Genomic DNA, 25102 nt, shown 5'->3' on the forward strand with positions numbered 1-25102 from the left:
CCCGGGACCAGCCCATGTGGGGCATCGGGGAGCCCCTCACAGGCTTAGTGACAGTGGGGCAGGGGCCCATTTTGGGAAGCTTTGTAGCTCAGGGTGGTGTGAGGTGCCCCCCCCTTCTCTGCCCAGGTATTCACAAGGTTCTGAGAAGGAGCAACCCCAGGATTCAGCCCCAGAGGAGCAGTGGGGAACTGTCCTTCTACACCATGGCAAGGCAGGGGCCTGTGGCTGCAGGCACAGCCTGCCTGTCCTCTCCGTCCCCTGTGCTCAGTGGTCCCCTTGCCCATCTCCCAATCTTGCACATGTTCTGGGCTCCACTCTTCTTCAGTCTTCTGCCGTGTCATGGCTTTTCCCCCTTTCTGTAGGAGTTCCCTATTCTCCTGGGGATGTCCTTCCTGTGGGCCTCCACTCTGACTTGGATCTTTGGTTCCTTTGCCTTGCAGAGCTCAAAAAGCTGACCCCATCTATTTCTCTCCAGGCCTGAGCCCAGATGGCCTTAGCGCATCCATTCCTTCTGTCCCTTCCTTTTCTAACCAGCTCTAGCTTTGATTTTTTCCTGTTTCTGAGAGCTTGTCCTCTGCCCAGCCACAATCAGCTTAGCATTTTAGTGGAGAAGACCAAGTGGTGGCCTGCCTCCACTCCAGAGCGGCCAGTTGGTCAGAACCATAGTCATCCCCTGCCTGAGCACCCTACTGCCCCCAGTTCTGGGCCAGAGAGAGCCAATACCCTCCCACGGGAGCTTCCTGGACCCCTGTAGGCCAGCACCGGCTGGGTTTGAAGGGAAAAAACGATTAGGTGTGCATTCATGGGAAGCATTCCAGTGTGGAATGAGGTGGGCATTCTGTAAACCTAGTGTTTTTTTCTGGGACCCCCCAGAGAAGACTTGATACCCAGGACTGCAGGGGATAGCTGTGGCACAGAAGGCAGAGGCCCCCTGGATCCCCAAGATTGTCAGCTGTGAGCCCACCTCCCTGCATGCAGCTCAGTAGAGAGGCTTGTACTCTGGGGGAGGCAGCCCCAAAGAAGTACGTGGTCTGTGTGGCCAGAGCTGGGCTGTATCTGAGTGGGTGGTGTGGAGGAAGAGGAAAGCCTACGCTCGGGAGGCCTACTGCCCTGGGCTCACATCCCAACTCAACCAACCAGGGCTGGTCATTCAGCCCCGCTCCACCTGTTGGGGGTTGGGGGCGGTGGGTAGGCCGCTTCACCATCGCAGAGCTGTTTCAAAGAGGCCATGACACCCACATGGAGCTCCTCTGCGAATATGGATGCCCAAGAGTAGAGGCAGCTGGAAGGCATACCAGATGTACCCTCAGCAAAAGTGAGAGCAACTTGGGAGCAAAGTTGGTGTGAAGTGTCAAGACCTAAATGGTCTGTCCGCCTCTCCCCTCCTCCCCTCCCCGCCATGGGCAGTGCATCATTAGGCCATTTGCACCAGTCTGAGACAGACACAGGACATGGTTTCACATGCTACCTAAAGCCTTCATCCCTTTGGTGGTCCCTACACCACTTCAGGACTTCTTGGCTGGGGTTTGGGAGGAATGCAGCTCTCGTCTTAAGGCAAACCTCCCCAAGGCATCTTCTTAATCAGTAGCACTGAATGGCTTCTGACAGGGAAGTGTGGAGAGGCTGCATACAGCACCCTGGTGATATCCAGAAGGGGATGGTTCCCACACGGGTACTGAATGAACCCCACACAGGGTGCATTAGGGAATGCATAGGGTCCCAGTGGCCCCCAACCCATCATGTTCCACATCCATTTCAGTGGATGCCACTGTCAGCAGGCTGCCAGCTCACTCTCATCCAGCCCAAGCACATTGGACTACCCTAGCATGGGGCTGGGTGCTTCCAGGCTTCCTCTTGGGTCATGCTCACGCCTCCTCTAAGAGGTGTAGCCCTGTTTGCAGAGGAGAACACAAGCCCCTGGCCCCAGCTCTGCCTGCGACTCTTGCAAGGGCAGCCTGGGTACAAGCTCAGCTGCTGAGGGCCCGCAGCCCTTCCTCCTCCCGTCCTCTACAACTCCTGGCGCCCTAAGCTTTTTGCCCAGGGACCATTGCAGATCTGGGGGCATGCACCCCAGGGAGGACAGGGCTGGTGGAGGCCATTGGGCAAACGCATTGTGGTTTACCATGAGACAGCCAGAGCCTCTATTCTGCCTCATGCATCACTTTTAAAACACTCAGCGGAGTTCCAGTTCCCCAGCAGTCCATGCTGGAGTTGTTCCGAACAAAGCAGAAATAAGCTCAACTTCGAGGTTAGTTGGAGCTGTTGCTTGCACTGCCAAAAATAAGCAATTCTGGGTTACAAACAGAGAAATGGCATATGGAGGCTATTGGAACAGAATCACAGGGGCACGTGAAAATCTGGGTTTGCAGCCACTTTCCTGAACCTTCCTCCTCTTCTGAGCTTGTCTGTCACTTTCTGAGGTCTCTGTCTTTATCTCGAAGCATCGGGATTTGGATGGTTAATTGCTCTTTGGTGTTCATGGTAATTACACATGCAAATCCCTATGTGCAGGGGTGAAAATAGGACCCAGGAAGTCTTTTTTTGTTTTGTAATTTTTATTTTAAGTAAATAACCAAGACAGCACTCCATAGTGTTACTAATACCCTGCTCTAATAAACTCATAACAAACATATCGTTTTCTGCAATTTTGAGTATCAGTTCATGGGACTGACTCTAATTTTGAGCCTTAACTGCTTTGCAAAACCTTGCTTTTTGCTAGATTTAGTCTCCTGTGTCCTCACCCAGAGCTCAGTGCCCTGGGCGCTGTCCCGCCCTGCCCCCCACCCCAGCCCCCAGAAAGAGTTGAGGCTCCTGGTGCAAATGTGCTGATTCGGGAGAGCTGTGTCTGGTCTCTCCGTTTAGATGATGAGGTAACCGTGGGGAAGTTCTATGCCACTTTCCTGATACAGGACTACTTTAGGAAATTCAAGAAACGGAAAGAACAAGGCCTGGTGGGAAAGTACCCTGCGAAGAACACCACCATTGCCCTACAGGTGAATTGTCCTTTTGTTTTATTCTCTTTTCACTAACCATTTTACAAGCTTATTTGAAATACTAGAGAGCTGGCTATTCATGGTTGAGCAGTGCCACAAGGATTTTGTTTAAACTGAGGTACCGTACACCCCCCAAAATGTGGACTAGTCATTCATTTCTGGGCTATGAGGTAAGTGCCCACCCCTTGCTTTATCTGTTGCACCCACACTGGCTGTGGCCCCCGGGTGGCAGGGCCCCCAGGACGGGGGTGGAGGCCCAACCCTGGCAGGCCCCAGGGGGCCAGTGGTGTCTTGTACCCTGTCTCCTCCCGGCTTCTCCAAAGACAGTGTCCTTAGGCAGGCCCCCACCTCCCCCCAGCCCTGGGCTTGGGCCGTAGCTGCCCAGGAAACGGCTTTCCATCTGAACGCAAGTGCTTTGTTTTGTTTCTGTTTGTTTCTTACCCCACTGCTTGTTGGTTTTCGGTCCATTTCAGTGACATCCATCACCTCCTGGTGTGCGTGTGCGTGCGGATGGGTGTGTGCGTGCGTGCATGTGTCGCAGTGTGTCTCTGTGTGTGTGTGTTTCCTGGTGGCCGTGAGGCTTGCTGTGCAAACGCTGCTCTGTGCCCAGGCCAGCCTCTGGTCCTTTTCCCTGCGCCAGCCGCAGCCTGCCCCAGGCTCCTGGAGGGTGGACGTGGCTTACAGGAACTTCTGGTTCCAGCCAGGGCCCATTTGCATTTGAGATGTAGAACCCTAGGTAAGCCCAGATCTCTGGCACGGGAAGCAGGTGTATGGAGGAAGGGGGTCCCTGGGAAGCTTGCAGGAAGAGGGGCGAGGAAGGGAAGTTCGTGAGCAAGTGTTGGCAATAGAGAAAGCAGGGTGAAGAGGGAATGAGATGTTAAGAACAGGCAAAAGGGAACTACAGAGGTTGGCAAGCTACAGGAACACCTGTCCAAACTAATCAAAGCCCATCCTCTCTGCTACCCAAGTGTCTGAAGTCCATCACGAATAAGATAAGAGTTTTTTCCATCTTCATTTGTTCACTCTAAAATGACTTTTATGTCTGTTAACGTCACGAGCTTTACATTGGATTATATAGGGTATTAGCAGGATTCAGCATGGAATAGTCCTTCACCTTTTTCTGGAGAAATATGCCCAGCATTGTTTTGTGTTCCAAGAGATGGTGCAGTGAAGGGAGGGCTTGTCTGTGAGCTTGCTGTGAGAGAGGACCTGAACGTGAATGGCCATGAGTGAGGGCATGTGGGTGCATATGCAGATGGTGGGTTAGTCAAAGTCCTTCACGAGGGCACCTCTGCTCTGCCCAGACAGCTGCAGAGCCAGGGGAAGAAGCCAGGATGCTCAAGCTAGCCGAGGATGATTTCCGATCTTTATTTCTCTGATCATCTCTCCTAAAAGTGGCTCAGTGAACCATGGGCTCAGTCCAGCAGCCCATTGCTGCCTCAGGTTGTGGAATTTGTGAGTAAAACTTTCCCTTCCGTCCCCTCCAGTTTGTAAAAGGGACGGCCTTCCTCCCGACCACTGTTCACAGGTAGCCTTAGAAAGACAAAAGCAAGCTGTAAAGATGTGTTTGTAAATCTGAACAGGCGTGTGGTCCATAGGCTCTTGAGGGCAGCGTGGCCAAGCTGGGTTCAAGGAGACGGTGTGACGAATGACCTTCTGAAGATGCTTCCCTAAAGTGGCCCTGGGCCTGGAGTTCTAGACTGGCTGGATTTCCAGCGTCATGGTCTCCTCCTCCTGCAGGGAACTGCCTGATGTTCTCGGATTCTATGTGGTGGGGTTGGTAGGACTTGATGACTTTTCTCAAGGGGGATGCATACTCTTTCATGGATGACTAGGTCATAATTCCCAGGAACCAAGTTAGCTCTGTGCTATGAGACCTTTCTATCTTCTGGGGAAGGCATGCATAGTGACCACATGAGCAGAGTTCTCCCTTCCCTGAATCCCCAAGACTTCCCCATCAGATGGCTTCAGTTGCTGCTGCAGCGTCTGGACATAATGTTTTGATGTTTTAAAGCCTGAAAACCAACACATGACTAAGTAATTACCATATTTCATGGATGGGCTTCCCTGAGTCTTTAAAGTTACAGTTTCAAATGGTGCTAAAACTGCCTTTTTAAGTCATGAGGTAAAAGATACTGTTATATCGTGTTACCATAATGTTTTTCTCCTCAACATTTTTCATTTTGTTTTTTGTAGAAAGAGTTTCATTTCCTTGGTGAAATCAAACATTTCCTGTTAGATGATGATATCGGTGCATCTTTACCCGGTTCTGTTGAGAGTTGAGGCTATGACTATAATTTATGTTGAGTACACAGCCTAGAAGATAAAGTTGTTCATAACTTTGACAGATAAATTCTAAAAGTATATTGGATTCCGAAGCAAACATTAAAAATAGGAAATTCTGGTCTCCTCGAAGGGTAATTCTAATTACATTTTTGGCCTCCTCTGTCCTAGAAGTGGCTTTAAATGTGATTTGTCACTGTACGTTTAATAAGCACAAGGAGGTGCTTCCTTTCTGTGTGAAGAAACATTCTGTGATGACATAGTAGTTAGGGACACGGGGTCGAATGGCAGTGGAACCCACAGTATCCCTAGGACAAGGACACAGATGTGCCAGGAAGCCCCTACACGGGGGCTGGGTGGGATGAGGTGCTTTTCCCCACACCAGGGTGCCGCGTGGCTGACAGATGGCTTGCTCATGGGAGGTGGAGTGTGAGCGCAGACGTACGACCTAGGCATGTGCGTGTTTGTGCTGCGGAGAGGGCAGTCTGTTTGAGCGGGATCAGAACTGGTCCACGTTCTCTGCTCCCCATGGAATGGTTCTCAAGGGCACACAGATGCACTGGAGTTTCCAGCCCTGGGGGCTCCATCTGGTCTCCCTCTGTTCAGACCTCCTGCAGTGTTCCCTTCTACACGAAGGGGATCCTTGTGTGGGGAGGAGCTTGGCACCCAGTGTCCTCTGGCCTCTGTGGTCTGAATGAGTGTGCAGTTCCCATCCGTCCATCCATCTTCATTAAAGCCAGCCTTCTCTCCAGCCTTCTCCTGAGGGTCAGAGAGAAGCTGCATCAGGCTGCCTTTTTGTTTTCCTCGCCACCCACTCTCCCATGTGCCATATACCCACTTCAGTTTGACTCCACATCTGCTCTCCCTCCATTCCTGCTGCATCGAGTGACCTGCGAGTTTCCACCAAGAGCAAGTCAGTAAAGGAACACAGCTCTGCAGCCTTGAAAGTGCTCAGTCCCCTTCCCATCGAACAGCAGTGCCCCATCAGATCTTCCAGATGTAAGATGCAGACATGAATTAGTCCAGTGCCTCATGGAAAAGGGAAAAAAAAAATCGCAAAGTGGGAAAAGTTTTGTTCATTTCTTTTTCTTTCAACACTCAAGGATTCCCTTTATGCCAAAGATACTCTGGTAAAATCTGAGGAGACACTATCCCCCAGTCATCCCAGATGGGAGCCTGCCTATCTGTGATGACAGGAAGACTTTAGAGGGATAGATAGTCTTTCTCACCTCTTTGGAGGTTGGGTTTAAGGAGGAAACCATGATTTCCAGCTGGTAAAGAGTTAGGTGGTTAGGTTTTCTGTGAAAGCCTGCACCGCAGCCAACAGATGGTGATGTGGGTGGTCGAGTGGAAGGGTGGGCGCTATAAAGAACCTAGCAACTCTCAGTCCCTGCTGTGCGCTGATGCGGCCACCTTGGGGAGGCTTGGCGCAGGAGGAGAGGAAGACACGCTCTGCAGACGTTTCATCTGTGGGGTAGCACACTCCTGTTAGTTAGTTACCTTAGTTTAAAAAGTAGCAAGGTATTTTTCTTTTTTTAAAGCATGAGTCCATTTCAAGCCATAAAAAAGGCTTTTTTTTTCTTTTTTAATCTGAGAACAGATACTAACAGATGAGATTTCACTGGCTGATTCATTTGTTTCAGATGCTTGAACGGATGCTTTAGAATTTTCTGCCTGAGCTACAGCACCAAGCTCGTTAGTCGGAAGGCGTTTGTGGCTAAGGCCTTGAAAGGGAAAAGTCTCAAGTGGGCTTATTTCTACTGAAACAGCATTTCAGGAGAAATGCAGGAAAAAGCAAACCCAAGGCCCCAGGGAGACCCCTTCCAAGCAAAGCACTCCTCCAGAAGGTGGAAGCAGGGTCATGGCTCACCTGCAGAGCCATGGCCTCCTGTCGCGGATGCTGCTCCCGGTGGCTCTTTTTCATGGAAGGGAACGTGCAAAAGGCTTAACAGTTTTTCCCTTCCAAGCAGAGACTCAGAGAAAGGGAAAGAGAGAGAGAGAGAGAGAGAGAGCAAAGGAGGGGGGCAGCCGCCCCCCAGAGAAATGAAATGAACACAACTTCCTGACGCTGGCCAGTAAAAAAAAAAAACACACATAATAAAATGATGAAGCAGACCTGCCTACGGTGGGCAGCTGACTTCGTTCCAAAGTCCTGCGTCCCTAGTTTGCCCGAACTCCCAAAGACTGGCAGGCCCCTGGGCACTGAGCTGACAGAGTTCCTTTTATATGCCAGTCCGCCATGACCTCCTGACCCTCCGGCCCCCACTCTCTGCAGTGACCCAGTTGAGAATGCAGTGGGAAGTGGGCAGGCCAGGAAGCTCAGACACACCATTGAAACTAACACATACACCCGCATGCCAAAACCAGTCCAGGTAACACCTCAGGTTCCATCTTAACGTGTCCACGGGAAATACCACCACACCCAAACCTCATCCAACATTGTCCGTCTTTAATTCGTGCTCAAAGCCAGTCTGGGGATGCCTCTTTGGAAACAGTGTGGTCTAGTTTCAAGGACACTGGGAGTCAGGGAACCTGGGTTCTAGTCCCAGCTCCAGCGTTCACTTGCTGCGTGACTTTGGGCAAGACACTTAACCTCTCTGTGCCTCAGTTTCCTCCATCTGTAAAATGGGGGTAATAATGTCGACCTACCTCACAGGGCTGTTGTGAGGAATAGCTAAGTGATTGTAAAGCACTTTGAACGTATAATTGCTTATTATTAAGACTACAACATAATAATATCATATGCCTGTTTACTACCGGAACTTTAAGAAATTCTTGTTTTTCTTTGATCTCTGTTCTGTTCTGTACTGTAGTTATCCACTGAGAAAGAGAATTCTACCCCTTTTAAAGAGATCTGGGAAATGTATAAAGATGTACACAGAGTTACCTCTACAGGTTGTGTTTTCACATCTTACAAATTGTAGACTTTTGCCCAAGGAGTTGCTTCATGAGGGAGTCTGAAATTCTCAGTGCTGAGGAGCTTCTACATCCAGTGCTGAGCCCAAGACGCTCCGAGGAGCCAACCAGAGTTTTAAGACCAATATTTAAAAGTAACTGTAGTGGGAAAACTTGACATTTCTGAAGTACGTAGAGAAAAGCAGCTCTTCTTTGTAAGCCCCGTTGGCCTGCCCTCGTCACCGACAGAAGGTTTTGTGGTGGGTGCGTGGGTGCACGTGCGTGTGTGAGAGGGTGGGCAGAACGCAGTGGAGACAGCCAGTGGCATGTGGGGAAGCCCTGTTCCTGGCTGGACTCGTTCCAGAGCCCCCCCAGTGGGCAAGTGGTGCCCACCGCTGGGAAGAGCAGCATTAGTGGAGTCCCTGCAGGCCCATCCTGGGCACCGCTGGCAGGCTCTCTCCCAGCCCTGAGGTCTGTTCCAGTGATGTCCTTTCTGCTGTGACCTTTGGCCCCAGTGGCTCATGTTACCAGGGATCTGGCCTGTCGGCACTTAAGTGGATTCCCTCGCCTCACTTAGGGAAACAGGCCTGGCCCCTGATTCTGCTCCCACTGTGCGGACTGCTGTAAGTCTAGGTGGGTGGTGGGTTTTTATGGATCCTCACAGCAGAGTCCACGGGGCCCAAGAGCAAGTCTGACTTCACGCAGCACCCCAGGCAGTGGTGCAAAGTAGGGTTGAGGGTCGGCCGGCACATTCTGGTGTGGCCACACCCTTGTGAAGATGTTGAAGCCTCTCTCTGTACGGGTGCCTTACAGATTGCCTACATCCAGTCCCTCCCCAGGTCCTCCAGATCCCTCTGTGATCCAGCAACTGAAAGGCTAAGGCCTGGTGTAGCAGGGGCCTCTGGGATCCTGTTCTGGTCCGAAGGCCCACTCTGCCCTGATCGGTTAGTGACTGGGATGTTCCACTTCTTAAGAATTTGGTGTATCATCCCTGGAAAAGAGGCTGGTCAGCCCCATGGGCACAGGTGTGGAGCTAATTCACCATCAGCTGAATGATCCCTCTGTTTCTGACCCACCCCAACGTCTAGTTTATTAAACAATGAAGGGCAGTATGTGCTTGCCGTGTCTCAGGGCCAGGGTGACCAGCTGACTTCTAGAGGAAGTCTCCACAGGGTGAAGTCTCAGCAGAACAGCCCCAAGCGATGGGCATGGCAGGGTTTCCCATATGCCTTCCTGCAGCCCTTCCAACTAAGGAAAAACTAGAAAACGAACTTTCTGAATGGAATTAGAGAATGGTTTCAATGAAGCAAGAGACTCTGGCCCCAGTGTTGCTGAGTGACAGTGCTAGCCATGGCTGCTAGCCAAGAGCAGCTTATGGAAACATCCAGAAGTCATGAGGTCTGCCTCTGACTTAAGCTTCCCTGAAACTTGGCCTGTAGTCAGACTGCAGACACCTCTGTCCTTTCTCCTAACCTTGCCAGAAGAGTATAGCTCTGAGTGTAGGAAAGTTGTAAGAGACAACTCAAGTTTCTTACCTGAAAATCTTCACAGACTCAGCAGAATCCATGGTGCTAGACTCTTGGGGTCCTGGATGGAAAACACGATGCAGGCCGGGGTCCATCGTAGGGAAACAGATGTAAGGTTGTGCACCAGCCTCTTGGTGGTTACACTTTGTAATTACGCCGTGGTGTGACACAGCCATAAATTCACAGCATTGTTGGGTACTGGATTCTCTACTTTTTCTGAAAGGCAGGGGATCTTTTCCCTCTGACAACAATAATGATGATTTTCAAAATCAAATCAAAATAATGATGATTTTCAAAAGTCTTCGAGAAGTTCTAGAACTACTGAAAAGAAGTTAAGGCAGGTTATATAATGTAGTAGCAGAAGGTCTTAATTATTGTGGTGTGTTACTGAATAATACCAACCTAGTGTCCTTCATTAGCCCTAATGTGTCAGTTTTCCACGGGAAGGAGCTTGCTAACACCTCCTAACAGTTCCAAGGTTGGGTAGCTACTTGCGTGAATTCACTCTCTGTGGCACACCTCAGACCTAAGAGAGGTGGCTCTTTGGGGTATTGGGAGGGTATGTCATTCTAAGCCACGATGAAGGCATTAACAAGTGCCAAGGCTAACTCAGAGAAGCCAGGGGAAGGATGTTTCTTCCAAAAATGGAGAAAGGCCAGTGGACTGCCAGGAATCATAGATGAGGAAAAGGGGCCAGTGCCTGAGGAAAGGTTGGTGCTGCCTGTCTGGGGCTGAGTTATCAGCTGTCAATCTTCTGGGTCCTTTTTATGTTCTTAAAAGTTATTGAGGACCCTTGTATATCAGTATGTACATTAGAAATTAAAACTGAGAAATTTTTAAAATACAGAATATACATGTACAAGGGTAGCAGAGAGGTGACACCCTCACATCACGGAGCTTTTGAAGACCCCGCTGTGCTCCGAGACAATGTGTGTATAAGGCAAAGAGGATACTAGTAGCGTGCAGATTACAGCCCCGTTGTGGGCCCCTGAAAGTGTCCCCGGGCCGCGCTTTGGAGAACTGCTACCCTAGGGAAATGCTCCCATTCCCCCTCTAAAGGAAAAGGGTGCTGGAGCCTTTTTATGATCTCCCCGGTGAGGGACCCTCCTGCATTGAGCACTGCCCCCAGCCGGAACTTTTCTTTCCTCCTTGGTGCCACGCTAGCCCCAACCCACTCACCTAGACAGAGCTGCCTGTGCCCTGTGCCCAGCGAAGTCTGGACTGAGAGTAGAACCCCACATCTCACTGCCTGTGCCAATCTGGAGGAACAGTGGTCTGAGTGAGTGTGTTATAGACGGTGTTTTTAAAGATCACCACTCCTCAGAGTAGCCCGGACGAGATAAGGATGTGTGATCACTGGTCATTTCCACGTGGCCTTAGCGATACAAGAGCTCTGCTAAGTTAGTTGGAAGGTTAACCTTGACTGAGGTCACAGGTTGGGTCACAGTCCTTAAGTGAGCACATAATTCAGACTTGTCCCAGCCCTTTTTCTGGTAGACTCGATGACTCTGTCTTGGTGATGGCCTAGGTGAGGCCAGCAGGACTTCCCTGGAGCCACAGGCCTGGGGACCTAAGTCCTAGCCGAGCCTTTGCTAGGAAGGGCAGGCCAATCAACCAAATGGGGATAATCCTGGCAATTCAGGAGGTAGTGTGTGAAAGGGTGTGAGATCGTTACAACAGGTACAGAGATGCTAACAGAACAGAGCTCCTGATTAAAGGCATCTGCTGACTTTGAATTGAAGGAATACTCTGTTACCAGGAAACTTGGAGGAATTTTGGATTCTGGTGTTAAACTTCAAGAATCGAGGTTGCTCAGAGAGCTCTGTGAGGTCATTTGCAGGGGAATGTCATAGATCCTTTTACGTAATTTTTAGAAAACCTTCCTTAACCTTTCAAAGCAGCGGGAACTTGATATGTGCCGCTGAGCACAGCCCCAAGAGGAACTTCCTGGTGACATTATAGCTAACTTTTCAGTGAGGGTCAGAATCCCATGGAGGGCTGAGCTCATGATTCTTACCCTGGATGCATGACTCGAGAACTGTGCATAGTGGACACAAAGGCCACACTGTCACATTTTCCCTGCAGGGAAAGGAGGACAAAAGAAGGGGTGTGCCCACGTGTGATATGTATGCATGTGTGTATGCGGAGGCAGTGGGGGACAGCTTTGCGATGAGCTGGTTTATTCTGTAAGACTCGAACCTCCTGTTTGTTCTTCTGATGGAGCTAGTCAAAAACCGTGCCCTCTGATTCGGTAGGGGCTGAATCCTGACAAAGGGTTCACCAGCACTTGCCCTTCAGGAGACAAGTGTGCAGGGCCAGCCCCAGCTGAGTGAAGCCCTTGATGGAGACCGGGCTCAGCCAGACGGGGGCCGGTTGGCTGGAGTCTGAAAGCCTGGCACTCGTATCCAGAGATGAATGGCCTGGCCGGGTCCGACTGGAGACTCACATCTCGTATCTCCACTGTTACAGTGTAGGTTCAGGAGGGGTTCTGGCCTTTCACTTGGGCTCACTGTGCCACGAGAGCTGACAGCTCCCAGGTGTGTCTCACGGAGCTAGCTTAGGAGGGCAGCCAGCGCGGCATCTCTCCTGCACCCAGGTAGGAAAATCTAACCCTAAGAGTGGGCAAGAGAAAGGAAGGTAAACGGATGCTCCTATTGACGTTAAAATACCATATTTTTATGCTATTGCTTCAAAGATATTTAGAGAGATTTTGTAGTTTGGGTTTTGGGGTTTTGGTTTTTTTGTTTGTTTGTTTTTGGTGATTTAATCATTCTATAGAGTAAATATCTATAAAATTCCAATTAAATGGTGTCTAAAATTTAAAGCAGCAGTCTACAGGCAAAGCGCCAACATTTCTTTTTTTAAAAGATATTTATGATACCATCTAGCATTTAAAAATCAACCAGAAACTAGGCTTGATTCTGTTTAATATTTTATATGATTGGACATCTTAAATCAAAAATGTTTCTATTTTATAGCATTTCTGTGTTTATTCAAAACCATAATTCTACTGTGATGTTAATGGAATGACTTTATACCGCTTTAATTGTGTTGGTTTAAGTGCTAATGACCACATTTCAGATTAAAGTAGTATTTTGCTGATAGAGGTAAACACAGATAATGAAAAATGAAAGAATAGCTCATTTTACTGATTGTAAAGTGTTTATTTCAAGGAAAAAAATGTTCTTTTTCTTAGGGCTGTGGAAAAAAGTAATTTTTTCAAGAGTTTAAGATAGTTTTCTGAGATCAGAACTCGTGCCTATGGAAATTTTGGAGCAGCCTAAGCTACCTTTTAGCTTGATATGTGTGCTAGAAAAATTTCATTATTATGTTTTGTGATATGTAATAAATTCAGGGTGCTGTGTTTAAGCTTCATTTCAGTTCAAGTTTGGGAACCTCTTTTTCCCTCTTTCCCAGACATGGCAGACGACCTACTCCTGACAGACACCCCCCCCAGCAGACACCCCACCCCTGACACCCCCTCAGCAGACACTGCACTCCTGGCACCACCACTCCCACCCCCTGCAGACACCCTACCCACCTCTGCTACCACCCCTCTGCACCGCCTCCCCCCGCCCCCGCCCACCCCATCCTTCCCCAGATCCCGTGTGAAAGATTCAGGTCAATCCCTGACTCTTAGAAGATGTGTTTCTTTTTGCGTGGAGCGAGCAAAACATAATCATGATTTCTAAACCTCTGCTTTCGTGTCAAGGAAGTGTGATGCTTTTTATCCGCCTCTGATGTCTCTTTAATAAATATGTTGTCATTCTTTGTCCTCAGAAGGGGCCTCTTGAGCTGCCTCTCAGTTTTCTCCATGATTTATGTTGCAAACAAATTCTATGTCCTGTGTCTGTTCACCGCACTCTCCTGATCTTGTATACCATTGGAGACCTGCTGGAGACCGTTTTTGTTTTTCTTACGCAATTATGTTATATGTGTATTTCAGTGAAATGTCAACCCGCCAACAGAGGATGATGTTAAAAATTATCCAAATAAATAGTTTTCTATTTCTTTTAATCAGACCTAGTCCAAATTGTTGAATGACAGTGAATAGGATTATGTGGGTTTGTTTTTTTGTTTTTTGGGTTTTTTTTTTTTTCCCAAACTCAGGGGTATTCCAAGCCCTTTGTGCCTCATGACATGGGTTCATATACATAATTTACCTGGGGACATTGACTTAGTGCTTTGTCACCTATGTTTATCTTATAGACACAGCAGCAGGTGTCTCAAAACTGGTCTTTCATTGGGAGCCTCAGACCTGTAGCCAGCCTTTCCTCCCAGTGATCCAAAGCCAGATAATGAAACCTTGGCTTAGCTAATCTTCTCTTGATGGTTGTGCTCTGGAAAACACTGAATGAATGAACTGCAGGCTATTGGACACCGCGGGGCTGGACCTTGCTGCACAGACCCGCAGCTCTGTGTGAAAGAGCTCTCCCCCACTGGACATTAGTGTTGTTGCCTTCTCGATGTTTACAAGAGAAGGACAAGTAGGTCCACGTCCAAGCGAGATGATTCCCCTGGCTCATATGTACAGTCTTGGGCATCCTGAGAGAGGGAAAGCGTGTGTGTGTGTGTGTGTGTGTGTGTGTGTGTAGGTGCGCACCTACATGAGTGTGTATGTGTATGCTTGTACACATGCAGCTCGTGCCTTTGGTCAGAGGGACGGGAAAGTAAGGTAGCCTACTGACCATACCCTGAACTATTCTGGATTTGGTGGCAGGACATGTGTGTCTTTCCTCAACAAGACCATTCCTAGCCAGGAACCTGAGAGTTGTGAATCCAGGCAGCTCTTGCATACCCACAATTCATGAAATGGAAAGACACCCCCTGCCCCGCCCCGGCACCTGCTCCTCTATTCAAAGAATAGACCTAGTCTGGTGTACTGTTTTTAACAGCATTGTCTCCTATGGAGGAGGAGGTGGTTTTCACAGGAACCTCTTAGGAAGTTCCTGTAGGAGTTCACTTTCTAAATTACCATCACCACCACTGGCATCTGCAGACCACCAGTTGTGAGCATTCCCACACCAGGGGGAGCCAGCCCTGTGGGACCTGGCCAGACCACGGCCACCATCCCCACTCTCTCCGCCCCTCCCCACTCCCCACTGCTGGGGATTGTGACGCCTGCCTCCAGGCCCAGCTGTCCCCTGCATCTTGGTGATGGAGTGTGAACTACACATCAGCTCTGTGCAGCGGGGTTCAGATAGCCTCTGCTGTGGCTGCCCAGGTGCAGAAGGACTGCCCGCGAATGGGAGGGTCCTGCCCAGATTTAGGACAGGGGGGCTTAAGCCTGGTGGCAGGGAGGAAATACCTCTTTCAGGTGCCAGTCTTTTTGTGGAAAAGGGTAAAGTGGCTGTAGTGTCCCTATCAGTCTTTAAGTCAGCATGCTATTTTTCTTCAAGTTGATGGTCAGAACAGAACTGTCTCAGAGCCGGCAACTCCACCTCTGCCTGTGTAGCAGAAGCCTCTCTGATGTCTCCCCAACAAAGCTGGGGACAACGGGAGGGCTTCTCCCAGGCCCTGTTCTGGTGGAACCTGGGGCCCCGTGTCAATAAGGCCAACGGTGAGGGTCTCAGGCAAAGGACTCTGTGAGCGAGGGGACGGGAGGGGTCATCCCGCACAGCCTCCAGAGGCTGGTGAGCCCTTTCCAGTGTGCTGTGGTCTTCAAGAAGATGATCCAGCTGTTGGCAAGTTGTTGGCCTGACCCCGGGGTTCCAGGCCAGGGCACCACAGATGGCCACGGTGGCTGGCGCTGCACAGCGGCCTGGGTCTGTGTGCGTGTCGACCCATTCCGTCATGGTCCTGAATGTGCTGGTGATTGCAGTGTGTGCTGTCACGCCCTCGTTCCCATGGCTTTTTTGCAGAACGGGTGGCCCTGCTGGCTGCTTGGTCTCCTTGCCCCTTCACACTTGTACTTAGGTCATGGCGAGTGAGTCCTGGCCACCCTCCCCATAGAGTGGCCCAGGTTGTGCTCCTGGCCCCCTCTAGGGCTCTGTCAGAGGACTCTGCAGGCCCTCCTTCTGTAGACTGTCATTTAGATGTGGGCATGTGCTCTTGGCCACGGCAGACACTGCCCCCTGCAAGCTGGGTTACATGAGAAGGAGGTGACTGGGTCGGAGCCTCAAGTCTAGGACCGTCTGGAACTCCTGACCATACCCTTCAACCCTGGGGCTTCGAGGACCCTTCGGTTACATTCACACGAGTAGTCACTCCTGTGGGTTGCCCTTTGGAGAAAGCTTCCCTTGCCAGAGCTGAACCAGGCAGGAACAGAGCCAGGACCCAGGCCGGGCCCAGCACACCCACATTGTCTAATCCGTTTTGCCATTTTTGTTGATCTAGGCAGGATTAAGGACACTGCATGACATTGGGCCAGAAATCCGGCGTGCTATATCATGTGATTTGCAAGATGACGAGCCGGAGGAAACAAAACGAGAAGAAGAAGAAGATGTATTCAAAGTAATTATTCCACGCCTAGCTACACACTGGCCACTTGGAGATAGCAGGGCAGGACTTCACTTTGGGGAGTCGGTGATCCGCAAAAGAACCTGGAGAATGCACGCCAGCCCCCAGGCCTAGAGGGGCTCATGGACCATGCTTTCCCCACAGCAGACCTTCGGCACCTCCTCTAGGGCCAGGCCTGCTTCCGTCCTGAGCTGGCCACTCTGTCCCATGCTGGCAGCTTCAGAGGAGCCTGGCCACAGCCGCTTGGCCAGTGTGGCTGAGCTTCCTGGGTCCTGCTAGCAGCTGCCTGCCTGTGTGACCCCCTTCTTCCCTGGGCCGGCCCTCAGCCCCCCCAGCCCAGAGAGCATGCCTTCTGTCCAGCCTCAACCGCTGGGGGCTGCCAGCCAGCGCTGCTGGCTATAAGTCCCCTCCACCTGGAGCGACGGGAAGAGCACACTTGTGTGACAGCCAAGAGCTTGCTCCCCAGCTCAGGGATCGGGAAGCTTCCTCATTTCAGGGGGGCCAGCTGCCACACAGACACATCGGCCTGATCTGTGAGACACTCAGATTGCTTTACAGGGATCCTACGGAGCTTACCTAGAGTTTGTGTTTCGTGTAGAAAAAAATTACCTAACAAAGCTAGCCTGCATCAAATACTTGTTAAATTACCTGGTGTTGTCTCCCATTATTTTGCAGAGAAATGGTGCCCTGCTTGGAAACCATGTCAATCATGTTAATAGTGATAGGAGAGACCCCCTTCAGCAGACCAATACCACCCACCGTCCCCTGCATGTCCAAAGGCCTTCAGTTCCACCTGCAAGTGATACTGAGAGACCGCTGTTTCCTCCAGCAGGAAATTCGGGGTGTCATAGCCATCATAACCATAATTCCGTAGGAAAGCAAGCTCCCAGCTCAACAAATGCCAATCTCAATAATGCCAATATGTCCAAAGCTGTCCCTGGAAAGCGGCCCAGCATTGGGAACCTTGAGCATATGTCTGAAAATGGGCATCACTCCTCCCACAAGCATGATCGGGAGCCTCAAAGAAGGTCCAGTGTTAAAAGGTAACCTTTAAAATGTGTTTGCACATGGTGATACAGCGTCTGCCCCAGGCGCTGCTTTCTCCCCTGTGCCCTGGCACACATGGGAGATGTGCAGGGGGCCTAGGCACTCGAACCTCTGAGTGCCGGGAGCCAGTGATGAACCCAAAGGATAAAGGGCCACCAGCCATCCTGTATCCTGCCAAAGGTGTTGGCCTTTAAGACAGCATCAGTTGCTGTAAACTCTACCTTCCCCAGTGGTGACCACATACCTTGGGACAGGGGCTGGCAACCTTTGTAAAGGGCCAGAGGGTAAATACTTTAAGCTTTGGGCACCATACAGGCTCCACTGAAGCACCTGAGCCCTGCTGTTGTAGAGGGAAAGCTGTCATAGACGCTGTGTAGGCACGTGAGTGTGTCTGTGTCCCAAGAAAACTTTATGGACACTGCAGTGTGAACTTCCCAAGGTCACATGCGATGAAGTATTTTCTTCCTTTGATTTTTTTTTTTTTCTTTGCAGTCCTTTTAGAGTGTAAGAACTGTTGGTAGCTCGTGGACCCTATATGGTCTTTAAACCGTAGTTTGCTGACCTCTGCACTAGGAACTAGCCTGATAATCTGCATTTCAAATTTCACTGGCAGTGTGTAATCTTTATCTTCTCCCTCCCTCCCTCCCGTGTTATGCCTTTCCTGGATAGAACCCGCTATTATGAAACTTACATTAGGTATGTGCTCATCACCTGTGTCTGTGCATTGCATGCTCTGTGTTGTGAGTGTAACCCGCGGGCCTCTCAGTGCTGAGGACTGAGAACTCCCCTTGAGGTGACAGCCTGATAGGATAGTGGAGCTTGGGCTGTGGACTCCAGAGGCAGAGGGGTTGCTTTTCCTTCCTTCCTTCCACCTTCCCCTCCCCTCCCCTCCCTTCCGCTCCTTCCCCCCACCCCTTTCTCTCATTTTTTAAGATTTCATTATTTTATTTTAGAGAGAAAGAGCATGCGCAGGCCGGGGGAGAGGGAGAGAAACTCAAGCAGATTCTTTGTTGAGCACAGAGCCCAACTCAGGGCTCTGCCTCACGACCCTGAGGTCATGACCTGAGCGGAAACCAAGAGTCAGATGCTCAACCAGCTGTGCCACCCAGGCGCCCCAGTAGTTGATTCTTTTTAAGCAAAGGAGCTTTTCGGTCCCTCTGTGCATAGGCTGTGTCATCCTCCAAGGACTGGTGTTCACACGCTCATGTGCCCATGAGCTAGCCCCTGCACGCCTCATGACCTCCGTGTAGGGGGAGTCCACGGCACACTTCTGGGCACCTGCCCCGGGAGGCTGGCCCTGCCTGCTGCTGGCAGGGTTCAAGCCTCTTGCGGGGGCTTCCTAAAAGTGTGACCCCAACCTCCTGAAGACTGGAGACCGGGTCTTCTCCTTTGTCTTCCATGTAGCCCTCCACATTCATGCCCTGAGTCCTGCTGTGTGTTTGCTGGACCAGGTTCAATTGTCAGTGGGACAGTCATTTTGTTGGGGACGGAGAGGCTGGGTCTCTTGGTTTAATTATATCAAGTGTAGTCAGCTGCTCAGCAGCAACGTGCGAGAACGAAGAACTTGGAGGGAACACAGTCCTCTCTCTTGGGAGAGAGTCGATGTGACGGAGCCTGGCTGGTTTTCCTGAGGACTGAGGCCAGGATGGCGGCTTTCAGGGAGCGAGCAGGACAGTCTTGCCGTGTTGGCAGGGCTGTCTTTGAAAACCTGGCAGGTGTCACCCTTGTGAATCTCCCCAGGAACACTATCCCAAACTCCCGTCGCATCTCCTGGGTCAGAGTTAGTGGGAGACTGGTCAGAGAGCCTCTTTGTTCTGGACCCTGAAGTCACATGGGCCAGAGAAGGAAGGAGCAGGGATCAGAGTAGCTGGCCCGGGAGCCCAGTGTCTTCTCCCCGTGACTGCTGATTGCTGCAGGCCTCTAGGTCCATTTCCTTATTCTGTTCTCCAAATGACACCCACTCTTTTGGCTCCATGGCCACTGGGCACAGTGGTTTGGCATGGGCACTGTGCAAGTTACTGACAGAGCGACCCCCTCCCAGCACACGCACATGCTCACACAGCACTGCCGCCAGGGGCCTAACAGTCCAGCCCCAGGTACACCAGGGAGGAGCCAGGGGCTCATGGGGCAGGGGTGCTAGCCACACACTGAGGCCCTGCTGGGTGCTCAGGTCCTTGGGCCTTCTCTCACCACTGCAGGTCTGACTCGGGGGATGAGCAGTTCCCCACTATCTGCCGGGAAGATCCGGAGATCTGTGGCTACTTCAGGGACTCCCGCTGCCTGGAAGAGCAGGAGTATTTCAGCGGTGAGGAGGGCTATGAGGATGCCGGCTCACCAACCGGGAGCAGGTGAGCGGCTCTGCGGCTTGGGCTGACATCAGGAGGCCCGGCGGTCTCCTGCCCCTCGTACTCTGCAGCAGGAGCCCGCCGATACCACACCTGGACTGCCTCAGAGGCAGGCAGAGTGGGGGCTGCCTTTTCAGACCAGCTTCTCCCAAAGCTCCGAATCTTCTGTGAAGCTTAGGACTGACTGCCTGGCTCTCAGCCAGTCCAGGGTGTCTGAAAGCTGGGGAGGGGACTGTGACCATGGGTGTATCTGAGCTAAGAGGACTTGTTAACAAAGGTCTCATGTGCCCCTTACCCTTTCTCCTGGCCTTTTTGACCCCCAGGCAAAACTACAGCTACTACAGCCGATACCCTGGCGGCAGCTGGGACTTTGAGCGGCCCCGAGGCTACCATCACCCCCAAGGCTTCTTGGAGGATGAGGACTCACCCATTTGCTATGATTCCCGGAGATCTCCAAGGAGACGCCTACTACCTCCCACCCCGACATGTGAGGCCAGATTTTTTGTTTTGGGTGAAGCCTCCCAGAGAACAGTGTGACAGGTGTGGTCTCACTGCACTAGGGACAGTCTGTCTGCAAGACCAGCAAGACCAGATGGGGTTGGAGACCCCATCAGTATTGGCTTTCCCTTCTGTCTCATCCGTGTCCCACGTGATTGAGCTCAAACCACTTCGGCACCATTCTTAACTCTCTGAGCACAGAGGAGGGAAGCATGTGGTCCCGAATGTGCCCAGTACATGCCCTCCGATGAGGGACTTTTTGTGCACATTATCATTGCCTTGGAGCCTGGGGTTCATCACGTGGGGTAGGCGCGATGTGCAGCGTGGGGTTGTCAGGCCCTCTCTGTGGACCGGGTAACTGACCCTCAGAGGGCAGAAGTGAGCAGCCCCTGTGCAGAGCTGGACCTGAGCCCAGGCCTGTCCCACCAACACCCCCCCACCGCACCTCTGAGGGGCCCCCCTCCGCCACCCCCCATCTTCGCCATGTGTCAGCCAGTGCCCTTCCTCATGGAACAGGTTTTGGGTCAGTGCCCTGATGCTGGGGCTGGAGGAGTCCCATCCTGCTGAGAAAAGGCAGGGGGCCAGTTGTCCCCCACCTGGTTTTCTTATGCAGGTGGCCTAAGTAGGACTGCAGGAAGTGTAGCTCACCCCCCAGTAAGGGGCTTGGGCCTGGGTAAGAAATGAAGCTGTGGCCCCTGCCTGCTTCTGGCCAGGCAGGTGGATTTTGCACTTGGGGGCATTTTGGTGATGGTTAAAAGATACCTATTCCTGGTGTTTCTGAGGAATGAAGCATATTTTTGAGCAGGACTCTAATCAGTAACCAGAAATAGCCAAGCCACATTGTCTCTGAGTCGTCTGACTCCATGTGCCGTAACCAGTCCAGCTGGGTGGTGCCTGGGGCCCTCTTCTCTCTCCTATGGTCACGCTGGAGAGTCTCGCTGGAGAGTCTCATCAGACCCATTTCCACAGTTAATATTTAATTCTGCAGCCCCAAACACGTGCTGCTGAAGAGAGCAATTCTGAACTCCCAAAATACTAGGTGAAGCATGCAGGTGAGCCCAGCAGAGGCCCCTCATTCGTGGAGTGCCCTGTCCTCCCTGGACCCTCCCTATGTCCCCTATGGTGGCCACATTAATGCCCACCATTCGGGGCACCACTGAGCGAAGTGAGGAACCAGAGTGGGCCAGAGCAGATGCCCTCTGTATTTGTAAGGGCAAGTAAACAAAACGTATTTTATTTGCTTTGCTGCCCATCACTTCAGACCTTGGGCGGAGGAAGGTGTTTTTAGCAATGGTGAGATTATCTCCTCTGTCAGAATAGGTTGTGCACAGCCGGTGAGATGATGGGTGTATCCACGGACTGATTTTCAAAACAACGGCACTACCCGAATGAGAGAGATGGTGGTTTCCTCTGTGGGCTCCGAGCTCCTGGCTCTGGCCCGCTGCCCCTAGGAGGGTCATGGAGGGTATGCCGACGGGAGAGGCCCGGCAGTCTCATGAGGACAGCAGCTGTTGTGCAGCTGTGTCCTGCCGAGCTGGGACACCGAGGCGAAGGCGGCCCAGCACGCCTCCCAGGGGACACCTTAAGCCTGCCTGGCTGGGGCTGCCTGTCTCTTCTACCTGCACTGGGCAGGGCCAGCCAAGGGCTCAGCCCAGTCTTCTCACACTTTTAGATTAGATCTCTCCCAGAACCTGGTTCCTGCCACTTCCTGTGATCCCCAGGAAGCCTGGGAGGCTTGCCCCGGGACCTTTCCAGTATAGGAATTGGGGGTGTGGGGTTTTGCTGGGGCATGAGAAATGCCTGGGATCTTAGGAACAGGGATGAAGAGCCCTTGCTCCTGCCTTGCAAACTGTCAGGCCGCCACGTATGTCTGTAGGGCCAGCACCCTTGAGGGTGGACCTGTTCCCAGGGGACCTCTGGCCTGTGCTTGGGGGCCCAGAATTCGGACTGACCTCCCTGGCCCTGTGTCCCATTAAGCCACAAACTTGGGATCTCTTGTCATTGCTCAGGCTATGCATGAGCCTCCGTTTCGAGGCACTTCTAATGGTGCTCTTTTCTGGTTTTGCCTTCGGTGCTACAGAAGCTGGGGCTTCCCCAAAGAAAGATTTTGCTTCTAACCTAGTTGAGCTGATAGCAAGTCACTCCCCTTAAAGCAGGTATAAGCATGGGAGCACCAGCAAGATGCCAGGCACCACAGAAACACTTGGGATACCTGCAGGGAGAGAAGAGGGCAGCAGCAGGTGTTCCCAGGAGTCAAGAACAACACTATGTTCTTGACCTGAAATGCTGTGTTCCCCACAGTGTGTGTACTGGGCCGGAGCATCCAGTCAGAAGAGCTGCCCTCCAGAGCCTTGAGCTCCGCCTCATGAGAACAGGCCCCAGGTTTACAAGAATCCAGCTTGCCCTTAACTAAAAACATCCCTGAGTGAGGCAGCTTCTCCATCCTCCCAAAGTTCTGAGACTTTACCCGCTAATGCTTTTCCTTGGACATATGGTTTGCTTCCTCTGGGGCCCCCAGCTGAGTGTCCAGGGGCCACCCTGAGCCCCCGGGGCCCTACAGAACGCCGGTTTCACAGCCACAGCTGTGCTTTGCTTCTCAGCCCACCGGAGATCCTCCTTCAACTTCGAGTGCCTGCGGCGGCAGAGCAGCCAGGAGGAAGTCCCGCCGTCCCCCGCCGTGCCCCGCCGCACAGCCCTGCCTCTGCACCTGATGCAGCAACAGGTGAGCCGGCCCACCTGGCCTGGACCCCACAGGCTTGGGGGCAGCCGGTGCAGCGACCGCCCTTGGGACACCCCCCTCCCGGCTGCTAGTAGCAGGAGGGAAGAAAAGAGCCTTCACAGACACTCCAGTTCAGTCCAAATCGACATGGTCACGAGCCCCATTTCGCAGATGAGCAAATATCAGGGGGAGGGCTGGTGACATGCCTGAGCTCCACAGGAGGACCAGTTGACCTAGGAGCCCAAGGCTGCCAGCTTCCAAAGCTGGGCCCTGGCCGTGGTGCACACTGTGTTCTCTCCGGGGCCTGGTATAGTCCTGATGCATGGAATGGTGCCCGCTTGCCTGGTCCTGAACCATCAGTGCTGCCCTTTATTTGCTCAAAGACGTTCTTCCTTCATTAAGACACATCTGTAGAGACCTTTGCAGGCAGGGTGCTGGCATCGTGGGTGGGCGAGCCTCCAACCCTGCCCTCAAGGGGAGAGTGTGATCCAGGGAGAACGACCCGGCCACAGTGAGGCAGCTGGACAGGAGGGAGCCCGGGGCCTAGAGAGGTGGTGGGGCTGCAGCCCTCTCACCAGGGCTTTGCTTCAAAGGCAAGAATAAGGCACTTTTTCTTTCTGCAAAAGAGCATGTCAGAGATGTGGTCCACTGCGTCCGTGTGTCAGGGGCCGGAGGGCATGGGGGGAGCCCCAGCCGTGAGCGTGCAGAGCCAGCTCCTGCCCAGCTAGCTTAGCGCCGGTGTCCTGAGCGCGTGAGCACTAGCTTCCATTTCAGGTGTTCTCTGTTCAGGTCTCTCCGCCAACTTCTTTCTTGTCTGCATCAGTTTTTATGTTACTTTTTATTCATGTCCTGCTTTATTGTGGAAGGACAAAGCATGGGAAGGCCCAGCCATCAAATGCCATGAACCAAGTAGGCCTGGACGTCTCGGGGGACACGTGCGTGCGAACACCCCTCCCTCTGCTGTTGCACCCCCCACCCAGGGCCAGATCCCTGTGTGCACTGCCTCCCTCGGGTGGCTGTGGCTTCTGATTGTGGCCCTCCATGCAGAGAGGGAGCGCCGAGGTGGCTGCCCGGGGGCAACTGGAGGCAGGGGAAGCAGCTGGCGCCCAGAGCTCCAGAGCAGCCTGGGTACTGGCTGGTGTGGTGAACTGCACTGGAGCGGAGAGAACAGTGTTGCTTCTGAGGGCTGGGAATGACTCGTTTGCCCCACATGTCCTTCTGTATTTAAACAGAGAGTGAACTGGGTGGTGTGTTCATGCAGCCCAGGGAGAATGTCTTCTCTGATTCTCCACTGCTTGGCCACAATTTCATGAATTAGCAGCTGATGCCTCCTTAGGAACAGGCATGAGAAGTTCATTATGGATTCGGGGAAATGGAAAACAATCTGCCAGGAAGCCAGATTTTACTACCTGTGTCCTTTTCACATCCTTGTCTTTTATCCGCGGCCACCCCAGTGCAGCAGTGCCTCCTGCTTGCTGTGCCTGGGGAGCCCTCGGGCCCACCCCTGAGGATCTCTGGCCCCGCCTCCTCTCTTCTCTCCCCAGATCATGGCAGTTGCAGGCCTGGATTCCAGTAAAGCCCAGAAGTACTCGCCAAGCCACTCAACCCGGTCATGGGCCACCCCCCCGGCGACCCCTCCATACCGGGACTGGACGCCATGCTATGCACCCCTGATCCAGGTGGAGCGACCAGAGGCCCTGGACCAGGTCAACGGCAGCCTGCCATCCCTGCACCGGAGCTCATGGTACACGGACGAGCCTGGCATCTCGTACCGAACATTCACACCAGCCAGCCTGACCGTCCCCAGCAGCTTCCGCAACAAGAACAGTGACAAGCAGAGGAGTGCAGACAGCCTGGTGGAGGCGGTGAGTATGCCACGGACAGGCAGGCTCCAGGGCACAGAAGAGGGGGGCAGGCCAGTGCCGTGGTGGTTCTGGGGATGGGGTGAGGCTTAGGAGTCAAGCTGGGTCCCTCTCCCTCTGGATCACGCCCATTCCTCGGAAGCAAAGATGGTACGTATAGCATGAGTATAAGAATACCACCACTGCCCGTTCTAATGGAGCTGGACCTAGGATGACAGGTGCCAGGCCTGCAGATAGACCTACCTCCTACTGAAACCTTTTCCCTAGTGGGGCTCCCTCTTGTTGGGCGATACGTAGTGTTCGAATTCCATGACTTTCCAAGCCATTCACATTTAACTGTCACATGTGAGGTCTAGCAAACAGGACTGGCAGAGTCCCCAGAGCACATCCTGTGGTTAGTGCCTGAGGGGACTCCTCTGTCATTTTCCCAGCAGAGCCTTATAAAGCATTCATGCCATCAATCCTCTATCCCGCA

The 25102-nt window shown here is 52.2% G+C and overlaps 1 protein-coding gene across 19 annotated transcripts in view; it reads left to right on the forward strand.

Moving 5' to 3' along the window:
• Positions 1–25102, forward strand: part of CACNA1D (calcium voltage-gated channel subunit alpha1 D) — a 297449-nt gene that overhangs the window by 270206 nt on the left and 2141 nt on the right. For 15 of the 19 annotated variants that reach the window (XM_059161179.1, XM_059161186.1, XM_059161184.1 and 12 more), the window contains 8 exons: positions 2863–2993; positions 16034–16150; positions 16832–17199; positions 17873–17899; positions 19402–19551; positions 19872–20035; positions 22647–22768; positions 24310–24630. In XM_059161179.1, the coding sequence (XP_059017162.1) occupies positions 2863–2993; positions 16034–16150; positions 16832–17199; positions 17873–17899; positions 19402–19551; positions 19872–20035; positions 22647–22768; positions 24310–24630 (1400 nt within the window). Of the gene's footprint in view, positions 1–2862; positions 2994–6919; positions 8533–16033; positions 16151–16831; positions 17200–17872; positions 17900–19401; positions 19552–19871; positions 20036–22646; positions 22769–24309; positions 24631–25102 lie in introns of those variants that run through there. The other 4 variants (XM_059161194.1, XM_059161195.1, XM_059161192.1 and 1 more) reach the window with 3 other exon arrangements.

The sequence above is a fragment of the Mustela lutreola genome, chromosome 2 (assembly GCF_030435805.1).
Source record: "Mustela lutreola isolate mMusLut2 chromosome 2, mMusLut2.pri, whole genome shotgun sequence".
NCBI classification, from domain to species: domain Eukaryota; kingdom Metazoa; phylum Chordata; class Mammalia; order Carnivora; family Mustelidae; genus Mustela; species Mustela lutreola.